The following is a 9192-nucleotide window of genomic DNA, read 5'->3' as shown; positions in this document are numbered from 1 at the left end:
CGGGGCGCCCCGCGGCGGCGAGCTTCGCGCAGAGTGTGTGTGGCCTCCTGGGCGCGGGGCCAGGCCCCGGCCCGTGGCCCACGCACTGCGACCTGAAGCGGGGACAGCTCGTCCTGTCGGACCGGCCGTTCCCGGGCGCCTCGGTCAGGCTTCCGCTCCAGGTCGGGCCCGGGAACCCCGCGGGCAGTGAGGGGCTGGGAGGCGGGGGGAGCGGGAGGCGGGGGCTCCCGACTTCGGAAAGCCCGCCCCACTTCCTCGCCTCATCCGCGCTCCCGCCAGCGACCCCCCTTCTGCCCCTTCGCGGCCCTGGACCGGCCCCCCGCGCCGCCGGGCGCCGACCGAGGGGTGGACCTGGGCGTGGCCGTCGTCCTCCAGTCCAGCGACCGGACTGTCCTGTTGACCCGAAGGGCAGCCACCCTCAGCGCCTCCCCCAACCTCTGGGTACCCCCAGGTGAGTGACCTATCTTCCAACACCGCAGCGCCGTTCTCCGCCTCAGAGGAGGGTCCAGACCCGAGGGCTCCCCTCCTCCCGAGGGACCTGGCCGCGTCCACCCGGCAAGGGGTGTGTGGACAGCCGGGCGGCCCGGCCGACACCGCCCACCTACCGGCTCCACTGTCGTCACAGGCGGGCACGTAGAAGCTGGCGAAGAGGTAACCCCTGGGCTGACCTCAGCAACACCTGCCCGGCCCCGGCCGGTGGGACCACCCCAGCTACGGGCCGAGGGCCGCAGGACTGAGCGCCGACGTGTCCCTCTGACCCCCAGCTGCTGGACGGCGGCCTCCGAGAGCTCTGGGAGGAGACCGGGCTGTGGCTGCGCCAGGACCAGCTCTCCTGGGTCCCGCTGGGCTTGTGGGAGGTGAGGAGGGAAGGGGCGGGCCCACCCCAGGCCCACGGCAAGGGCGCTCACCTGTGCCCGCCACCGGCTCCGCTGAACCCATTCAGACGCGAAGTCCTCGCTCGGCCTTTTCTTCCAGTCTGCCTACCCCCCTAGACTGAGCTGGGGTCTCCCCAAATACCACCACATCGTCCTCTACCTACTCGTGGTCTCCCAGGAGTCCCAGCAGCAGCTGCAGGTAGGCCCGCGCGGCTGACTGACAGGGGCGGGAGTAAAGGACCCAGGCCACAGCCTCTCCCCGGCTCCCTGCTCCGCCTGGCGGTGAGCCTCTCCCGGGCGGAGGGACTCGGCCAGGGAGGAACTTGTCTGGCCCAGGCCCGGCTCCAACCAAACCCAAGGGAAGTGAGCGCCCTCGCGTGGCTGGGGCCGGATGTGGCCGCTGCGGTGGCTGCCACGGAGGACGGAGCCGGGACGCCCGGGCCCTGCGCCCAGGGCCTGCCACCGTGGGTCCAGTAAGTAAGGCCGTCCCCCTCCCACGTGCCAGCACTCACGCACTGAGAGTGCAGCTACTATTGGGGGGGCAGGGGGTGCGGGGCTCAACTGAGTGATAATGAAGCGGTCACCCAGAGCCTGACCCAGATGCCCCACTGAAGACCCAGGCTTGTGCCCCACCCCCCACCCCCACCGCAAGTCACTTTAACCCTGAAACTGCTGAGGTTACTCCCAGCTCCCGCAGCACACAGGAGGGTGAGGGGCCCTGAGGATACAGGGACACCAGCGTGCAGGCCTCGGTGCCGTCACACGGTGCCCTCACACAGTGCCACAGGCCTGGGGGCAGATGGAGGAACTCAGCCTCTGGCCCTGCCCGTGGCCACCCTGCTGCGGACCACACCAGCCACGGCAGACAGGAACGAGAGGGTCAGCACCGGAACCAAGTTTGCCCTTGGGCTCTGGCTGAAACACCTGGGCAGGTAAGGCTGAGGCAGGACGGCACCCGGCTGAGGGGGCACAGGGAGGAGGAAGAAACAACTGCTCTGGTAATGCTTAGGGCGACACCCCAGCCGTGTGGAAGCGGAGCTTAGGCCCGTCGGCCCTCCTTCCCTCAGACCAGGCCCTGGGAAGGAAGGGCGTCGCCCCCGCCCCCCGCCCGCCTCCGGGACACTCACAGAACATTCACGATCTTTATTATGGATGAGAACTTTGCTACAACTTTGGGAATAAGAAGTAAAATTACTACGCAGGTGCTAGACTCTGCAAAAGCCTGAAAGGAGACTGGAGAGAGCACGCGGGTCCCCGCTCCCGGGAAAGGTGCAGTGAGCCACGTCTAGCCCGGGCCACGGGCAGCCAAAGCTTTGCTCAGGCCTGGGCTGGGGCGTAAGGAGCAAAGTGAACTTAAATACATAAATAGAGACCCAGCAACAGGCCAGGCCCTGCTCCCACACCCCTGGGGACGGATGGGGACGAAGGCCTGTCGCCTCCTCAGTCACACAGGGAAGTCATCTTTGGAGTATTTTGGTTTTTCTTATGTACAAAAAAATCTGCAACCCAAAATAGAGTCCTCTGTCCATTTGATGCCGGAAGCAATTTGTCCGCCTGTCTGTTTGGCCAAAGAGGTAAGAGACAAGACAGTGGAAGTTGGGGGAACAGAGCTGTGTTTGGGGGTGAGGGGGGCCAGCGAAGGGCCCCTTCCCCACCAGCTCCCCAACAGTCAAGGGTGAGGCTCCAGAGTCTCCCTCCAGCTCACTCCCCTTTGCTCACCTCCTTTGCCTACTTTATACCCCCAAAGGAACGTACCCACCATCCAGAGCATTCGGGAAATACACCCCAAATGTCCTTAAAAAGAGGTTAAATATTAACCCTTTGGGTGCTGGCCTTGTTAGGCAGCGATGAAGCCAAAATCAGGTGTCCAGGAAGGTCTTTGTGGCCTTTGGCCAAAGCCCGCTGAGGGGTCAGTGGCCAGTCAGACTCCACAGCGTACTTGCTCAGGGTTGGGAGGCGAAGGGTCCCTAATTCCGGGACTCAGTCCAGGGAAATGATGTCCGCCCGGCAGCCGGTCAGAGAGGGACCCGAGGGCAGCGGTGCTCCGTGCCCCTCTCTCAAGGGCCCCGCAGGGGCCACAATGCTACTGACACGGCCAGGAGGGGGTGCGGGAGTGGTGCTGCGGTGAGAGCTCCCCAACGTGGGGGCAAGCGGGCCCAGGAAATGGGAAGGGGTCCCTCGGTACTGGAAGAAGTGGCCAAGGGCATCCTGTTCATCTAGCGAGGCGATGACGGAGGGGCCGTAGTGCTGGGAGGAACCAAGGGCAGAGTTTACGATCTCACCCTGACCACTCGGCTCCCGGGAGCCACTCGGCTCGGACACGCACGGGGCGGTCAACCCTCGGGATGCCAAGGCACAGAGAAAAGCCAGCTCACCCCTGCGCCCCCACCCCCGCCTGAGACAGCCCCTCAGCCGCCTGGGCCTGTGGCGGCCGCAAAGTGGGGGGTGTCCGGCTGGGCAGGTGGGGTTGGCTCAAGAGCACATGGGCGCGGGGAGGTGAGCGGGCAGGGGCAGGGGACACAGAACAGTAGCAGCGTCCAGGAGACACTGGAGTCGCTGAAGCACCAGGGGCCTGGCAGGGAAATAAGCTGTGTGTGTGGGAGGGGGAGATTTTAGTGTGGTGGGGGCGGGGGGAGGGGGTGCGAGAGGAGGGAACAGGGGACCCATCAATGGCTAGAAATGAAGCTTCAGAAATCTGAGGTCTTCGCGGGAGGAAGAAGAGACCTCTTACCTGACTCTCGGTCTGAAGAAAAGAAAATAAATCTAACCCTGGTGAGAAGAGAAAAGTGACCATCAGCCTCCTTTCTGACCCCTTCACCCCCATAAAAACCAAGTTCCCTGAACCGCCGCGGCCCTTCTCCAAGGTCCAGGGGGGTTTGCCGAGGAGCGGGGCTTGGGTCTGGCCCGGGACGGCGATGAGCGCCCTACCTTGGATGTCGGCCCCCAGCGGGAAGGCAGGCGGGTACTCGTGCAGCGGGAGGCTGGACAGGAACTCCCCGCCCAGCGCGCCCATGGCGGGGCTCCGTAGCACCGAAGGCGGCTGGTGAGCAGAGGTCAGCACGCTATGGGGACAGGGGCCGGGGTAGCCAGCGTCACAGCGCCCTCGGCCAGCTCGGGCCGTCCCTTCGGGTCCCACTGTGCCCGGCGGCGGGGGTGCGCAGACCGGAAAGCACTCCTGCGGCGCCCTCCGCCCCTCCTGCGGCCAGCCCAGCCGGCCCCTCATACCCTTTGCTTCCGGGCAGGGCCGGGATAGGCGCTGAGGTGACAGGACAGTGCTTCTTGGTCGGGGGCAGGTCCTCCTCGTCGGACGAGCTTTCTACGGTCAGGTCAATGACTTCGACCTTCTTCTTACTCTCCGACGGCGTGGCCTCTGGGACCGGGCTGTACTGGAGGCCTGCGGGTGGAACAAAGGCTCAGGCTCAGAGAAAAGGCGACCCGAGACTCAGCCAGGCGAGGGGACGGGGGTCACTCACCATCCAGCCCATACCCTGGCGGGGGGCAAACCTCAGAGGCCTCCTTCTTGGGTTTCATTGGGCACCAGGAGCCGTCTTCCATGAATTGGATCTCATCACAATCCGAGCAGGAGTTAAGAATCTCCATGAATAAGCTGGGGGAGGAGAGAGATGAGGATTCGCAGGGCTGGCGGCAGGCGGGGACCCCACCTGAGGTTCTGGGATGCAGTGTGGAACCTCAGTGTGCTCACGGGGGCAGCTGCGATCTCCCAACCCGCTGGGCTCTCCTCCTCGCTGCAATCAATTACGTGAGCTATTCAGAGTTTTGCAAACTCTTAGCTATTATTTTAAAGCAAAGTTTCGATACAATCCATTGTTAGCACCTGTTCCATGTACCAGAGACAGGCCAGAGGGAGCAGCGACCCAGCCCCCCACAAACCACCTCGGCACGAGGGCTGGACGGGACTGCAGGGCAGACACTGGGGTTTTTGGGACTGGCTGGGTCAGCACGGCCAGAGCTTCTGAAGGACCCGGCTGTGCTCAGCGTGGCCCAGTGGGTGTGACCGGGACTGTGCCCAACATGATACCCAAGAGGCTCAGCCTCCCGGGCTCGATGTCCCGCCTGGAAGCGCCTGTCACGGGACCACGAGGGCTCAGTAACGTGAGTCGTGTGGTGCTCGGCCGATGCCCCACACCGTGATCGTCGGGGCGGGGGCGGCTCTCTGGCGCCAGCGGCGCACACACACGCGCACACACCGGGTCGTACCCCACGTGCGAGAACAGTGGCCGACCCAGGGAAGGGGGCAGAAAGCAGAGCGGCCCTACCCATCAATGATCAGAGACTCGTAGGGGGCCTTCTTGTCACACACGGGACACGTCCATGTCGGCTTCTTCTCGTTCATCTGTAGGTAAAGTGCGGCGTCGAAGCTCTGCAGGTGGGCGCAGGTGAGGGCGCGACAAGGGACAGTCAGGCGCATCTTCCCCAGCTGAGGAGGCAAGTCTCGGGTCAGGTCCCCACCGCCCAGGCAGCCTGACAGTAGCAGCTCAAGACCAGAAGTTTAAGCCAATCTCCCCCCCTTCTCTTCTCCCTCACACCTACCGGGCACATGAGAGACACCCGGAGGCTTGTCGTGGCCACCTCACTGTCCGGGTCAGCAGTCAATTTCTCCTTGACTAAAAGCAGAGTGAGGCCAGAGCCACGGGGTCAGAAAGGGTCAGAGAAGAGACTGGAAGCTGGCGAGGCTGGAGCAGAGGGCACAGCTCTGGCCGTGAGGCGGCCGGTGAGAGCCTTTGGAGGCCGGGAGGTACCTGGGGGGTGCCCTGGGATCTGAGGGAGCCTGGGAGGCTAGAGGGCCGGAGAGGGCCGATCCCCATCCTTGAGGGCACCAGCACAGTGGGGTGGCACTTTGGCAAGGTGACCCAGGGAGCTGTGAAGTCACAAGAGGGTCAGCTAGGATGATCCCCCAGCCTTTGAGGGTCAGACAAGTAATTGGGAAGGCAAGGCCGGCCCTCAGGGCCGGGAGGGGCCCCACACCCAGCCCTGAGAAGCGCAGGGTCCCGGGAGGGGTCAGTGGCGGGGACAGTGACGCAGCGGCACTCACTCAGCGCCCGAGAGTGGTCTGGGTTCCGGATGCCCTTGGCTCTAAGCTTCTGCAGCAGGGTCCCTGCAGTCAACTGCCTGACCAGGTACACCGACAAGGAGTAGTTCTACTTGGAGGTGGGGGAGGTGATTAGCCTCTGCTTCGCTGGCCACCGCCACCACCACTCCTGTCCCCAAGGGTAAGGCAGACACCCAGAGAGAGGGCAGTATCGCCCCACCCGGGACACTGGGTGAGCCCCTTCACGCTGGGCCGGCTCCCCGGGCTCCCTGCCACGGCCATGCTCACCCGTCCAAACTCAGATGACCAGTTGACCACGATGGTGTTGGGGACAGTGGCCGAGAGCCGAGCCAGGGGTGTGATGTTGATGGGGCGGCTGGGTCTCTTGGGCTCAGCCCCGTTCTTTGTAGGGGGAAGGTAGCCCTGGGGAGGGGAAGGACTGGTGAAGATACTTTGCCCTGAGCTACCCCCTTAAAGGGGCGCGAGCTCACTGACTAAGGTCCCACTCAGGGCCACACAAAACTGGGGTACTGGCTAGGGTTATCTGAGGGGCCCATTCCTAGAGGAAAAGCAGAACTTATCCATTGGCCAAGGAAATAGGAACCCACTCATCAAGCCCTGAGAAAGAAGAGGGACACCTCACTTCTCCAACTCCCAGCTCCGGGCATCACTCCGGAGGTGTCTTCCCTGAACTCCCAGCTCCGGGCATCACTCCGGAGGTGACTTCCCTGACATTGAACCAGTGTCTTCCTCAGGCTGACAGGAACCCTGCTCAGTCCTCTTGGCACTCACTTGACCATACCGATTCTGTCAGTAAATGACCACCTACTACGTGCCAGGCACGGTGCCAGGAGCGTCTCCCCGTCATTCATGCGATGACAGAGTGACAGGTGACGCAGGCGCTGACACAGGGAAGGGCTACTGCATTTACCGGCAGGGGGCACAGTTTCCCGTTGACCTTGACAAAGAGGTTGGGGGGGAAATAATCCTCCTGGGGGCAGCTGGTCTCACAGAGACAGAACCTGGTAAGAGGAGAGGAGATGAGAGGGTGAGAGGCGGTTCCCGGAACTGAATGTGGAGAAGCAGAAACCTCGGGGAAAGCGCCAGGACGCTGGGACCTTCATCTCCCAGCGAGAGGCCCAGGGCTGAGGCCGATAGGGCAGAGCAGGGGACTCTCCTGACAGGCCAATATGTGATGCCCCATTTCATCCCCAACGCTGGTGGGAGTCGGGGGACAGGGAGGGCGGGGCGCCTCACCTGAGCTGCACCTGTATGGTATAATCGCATTTGGCGCCCGGCAGAACCTCTCTGTAACAGGGAGAGACAGATGTGAGCAGGTGATGCCCAGAGAGGGACACGTGGGCGCAGGGGACAGAGAAAAGATGAGAGACAAGACAGGTACAGGAGGAGGGACAGTGGGCGAGTGAGGCAGGAGAGTCAGAGAGCGGAGTCCAGGGCGTGGCAGGAAGCGCAGCAGACTCAAAGAAGTACCTGGAGGTCAGGACCTGCTGCACCTGCTGGGGTGTCAGGGCAAAGGTAAAGTGCGCTTCCTCAAACCGCTGGCTGGAAGCAGATGCTGGGGACACAAAAAGACAGTTATTGCCGAGCCCACAGGGGCTGCTCCACCCAGGGTGCCAACCCACGGGACCAGTGGCCGCAGCGGCCCGGGCAGGCATGGGTCCCAGACGGCTCAGGGACCACCGAGAGCCGTACCAAGGGTGGTGGGCCGGATGAGCTCCCCGTAGATCTCATAGAACGGCAGTGGTTTCATGGTGACGTCGGGGTGCACCGGCTGGGGCAGAGAAGGGTGCAGGTCCACTTCCCGCTTGGGGCCGAGCAGGGTGCCGGGGGCCAAGAGGGCAGGGGGGATAGGAGCCAGAGGCCCAGGGGCACCCACAGGGGGGGTGCCAGGGGGCAAAGAAAGCAGGGAGAGATCAGAGGGCCCCAGGGTCTTTCGGGGAAAGCGGCGGCGGTAAAGCTCTTTGATCTTCATCTGGACGCTGGGGGCGCAGCTGGACTTGAGGAGGTGCAGGGCCTTGGCCAGGAGTTCGTGCTTCCGTCCACTCTTGTTCCGACCAGCAAAGCCAAGGAGCACCTGGAGCTCAGACACCCGGAAACTCATCACCATGTGCTGTGGAGGGGAGAAACGCTTAGGACACCTGCCGTGGCCGGGACTGCCCGGCCAAGGCCGGGGCTGAGCTGGCGGGTGGCAGCGTCTCTCTCTGGACCCAAAAGGTGCTCTGCAGACGCCGGGTCACTGCCAGACCGCCAACATGGCCAAAGGGACATCTCGGTCCCTTTTAGCAAGCCTGGGGTCAACCCCTCTACCCTCCAGAGTTCCAACAACCCCGAGTCTTCCCAGGACTGGATCCTGGCCAGGTGGGGGCAGGGCAGGGACACCTAGGCATGGTTCTACCCGGGGCCTCTCCAGCTTGGACTCCCGGGAAGCTGCTTATCTCCTTGCCTGCTCTTTCTGACTCAGACCCACCCCAGTGTCCTAGAGGAGACAGGAGAGGAGACCCAAGAGGGTTCAGGCCAGACAGCTGCTCAAGCAAAAAACGGGGCCAGGGGTTGGGGGTGTCAGACCTACAACCTCCTCCCAATTTCTCCGTCCACCTCAGCTGCTTCCCCCAAGCCTCTGGGGCTTTCCTGCTCAGGGTGTTCAGGCCAGGGTCCAGAGCTTCTGACCCCCCCAAATCCCTTCTCAGTGACTTTCATGTAACCACCCACCGCTCGGTCCTATTTTTCCCGGGGTGGGGGGGTCAACAATGAGTCACCCAGGCCAGGTAGCCTGCCTGTCTGCGGGCCCTATTATCCAGGTCTCCATCGCCACTCCACAGGGTGGGAGCGCAGGACGGAGCCCGGAGCAGAGGCCTGGCAGAAGGACACCTGCGGCTCCCGCGCCAGGCTGCGGAGTGGCCAGCCCCCCGGGGAGCGCTGGTGACTGGCGGCCAGGCAGCCCGGCCTTGTGGACGCGGCCAGTGGTTAAGGTTCCCCAGACATCCTCCGAAATGGGGCGCCTCGAACGCTGGATCCGGGAGGGCCCTCAAGGCCCCCGCGTGATGACTCCCGCTGACCCTAGGGGGCCCTGCCGGGCGCACTCCCGGACCCCTTTGGCGGCGCGTGATGAGAAACTTGTCCCTCTCCCTCTCTCCCCACAACGACCCCCCGACCCCGTCTTTATGTCCCCACCGGTTCTGCCCTCAACTTCCCTCCTCTCCAGTCCGCACTTTGCACACGCCGTCCCGGCGAGGATGCTCCGGCGCC

The 9192-nt window shown here is 63.8% G+C and overlaps 2 protein-coding genes across 3 annotated transcripts in view; both read right to left on the bottom strand.

The window, feature by feature from the left end:
- The window catches only part of RNF115 (ring finger protein 115), a 55855-nt gene extending 54916 nt beyond the window's left edge, over positions 1-939 (bottom strand). Inside the window, exons 1-2 of the mRNA XM_012730007.1 lie at positions 909-939; positions 606-790 (exon numbers count right to left, since the gene is read on the bottom strand). Of these exons, the coding sequence (XP_012585461.1) occupies positions 606-790; positions 909-939 (216 nt within the window). The remainder of the gene's footprint in view (positions 1-605; positions 791-908) is intronic.
- Positions 940-2003: 1064 nt separating this feature from the next.
- Positions 2004-9192, bottom strand: part of PIAS3 (protein inhibitor of activated STAT, 3) — a 9619-nt gene continuing 2430 nt past the window's right edge. Inside the window, exons 1-14 of one of the 2 annotated variants that reach the window (XM_012730081.1) lie at positions 8342-9106; positions 7639-8056; positions 7417-7501; positions 7183-7233; positions 6857-6947; positions 6214-6348; positions 5929-6034; positions 5427-5500; positions 5153-5313; positions 4349-4482; positions 4101-4269; positions 3804-3937; positions 3607-3644; positions 2004-3122 (exon numbers count right to left, since the gene is read on the bottom strand). In XM_012730081.1, the coding sequence (XP_012585535.1) occupies positions 2856-3122; positions 3607-3644; positions 3804-3937; positions 4101-4269; positions 4349-4482; positions 5153-5313; positions 5427-5500; positions 5929-6034; positions 6214-6348; positions 6857-6947; positions 7183-7233; positions 7417-7501; positions 7639-8053 (1860 nt within the window). In that variant the 5' untranslated portion in view covers positions 8054-8056; positions 8342-9106 and the 3' untranslated portion in view covers positions 2004-2855. Of the gene's footprint in view, positions 3123-3606; positions 3645-3803; positions 3938-4100; positions 4270-4348; positions 4483-5152; positions 5314-5426; positions 5501-5928; positions 6035-6213; positions 6349-6856; positions 6948-7182; positions 7234-7416; positions 7502-7638; positions 8057-8341; positions 9107-9192 lie in introns of those variants that run through there. The other variant, XM_004689584.2, reaches the window with a different exon arrangement.

This window comes from Condylura cristata, unplaced genomic scaffold (assembly GCF_000260355.1).
Source record: "Condylura cristata isolate star-nosed mole 26May11 unplaced genomic scaffold, ConCri1.0 scaffold00026, whole genome shotgun sequence".
NCBI classification, from domain to species: domain Eukaryota; kingdom Metazoa; phylum Chordata; class Mammalia; order Eulipotyphla; family Talpidae; genus Condylura; species Condylura cristata.
This window is presented reverse-complemented; position numbering and strand designations above follow the sequence as displayed.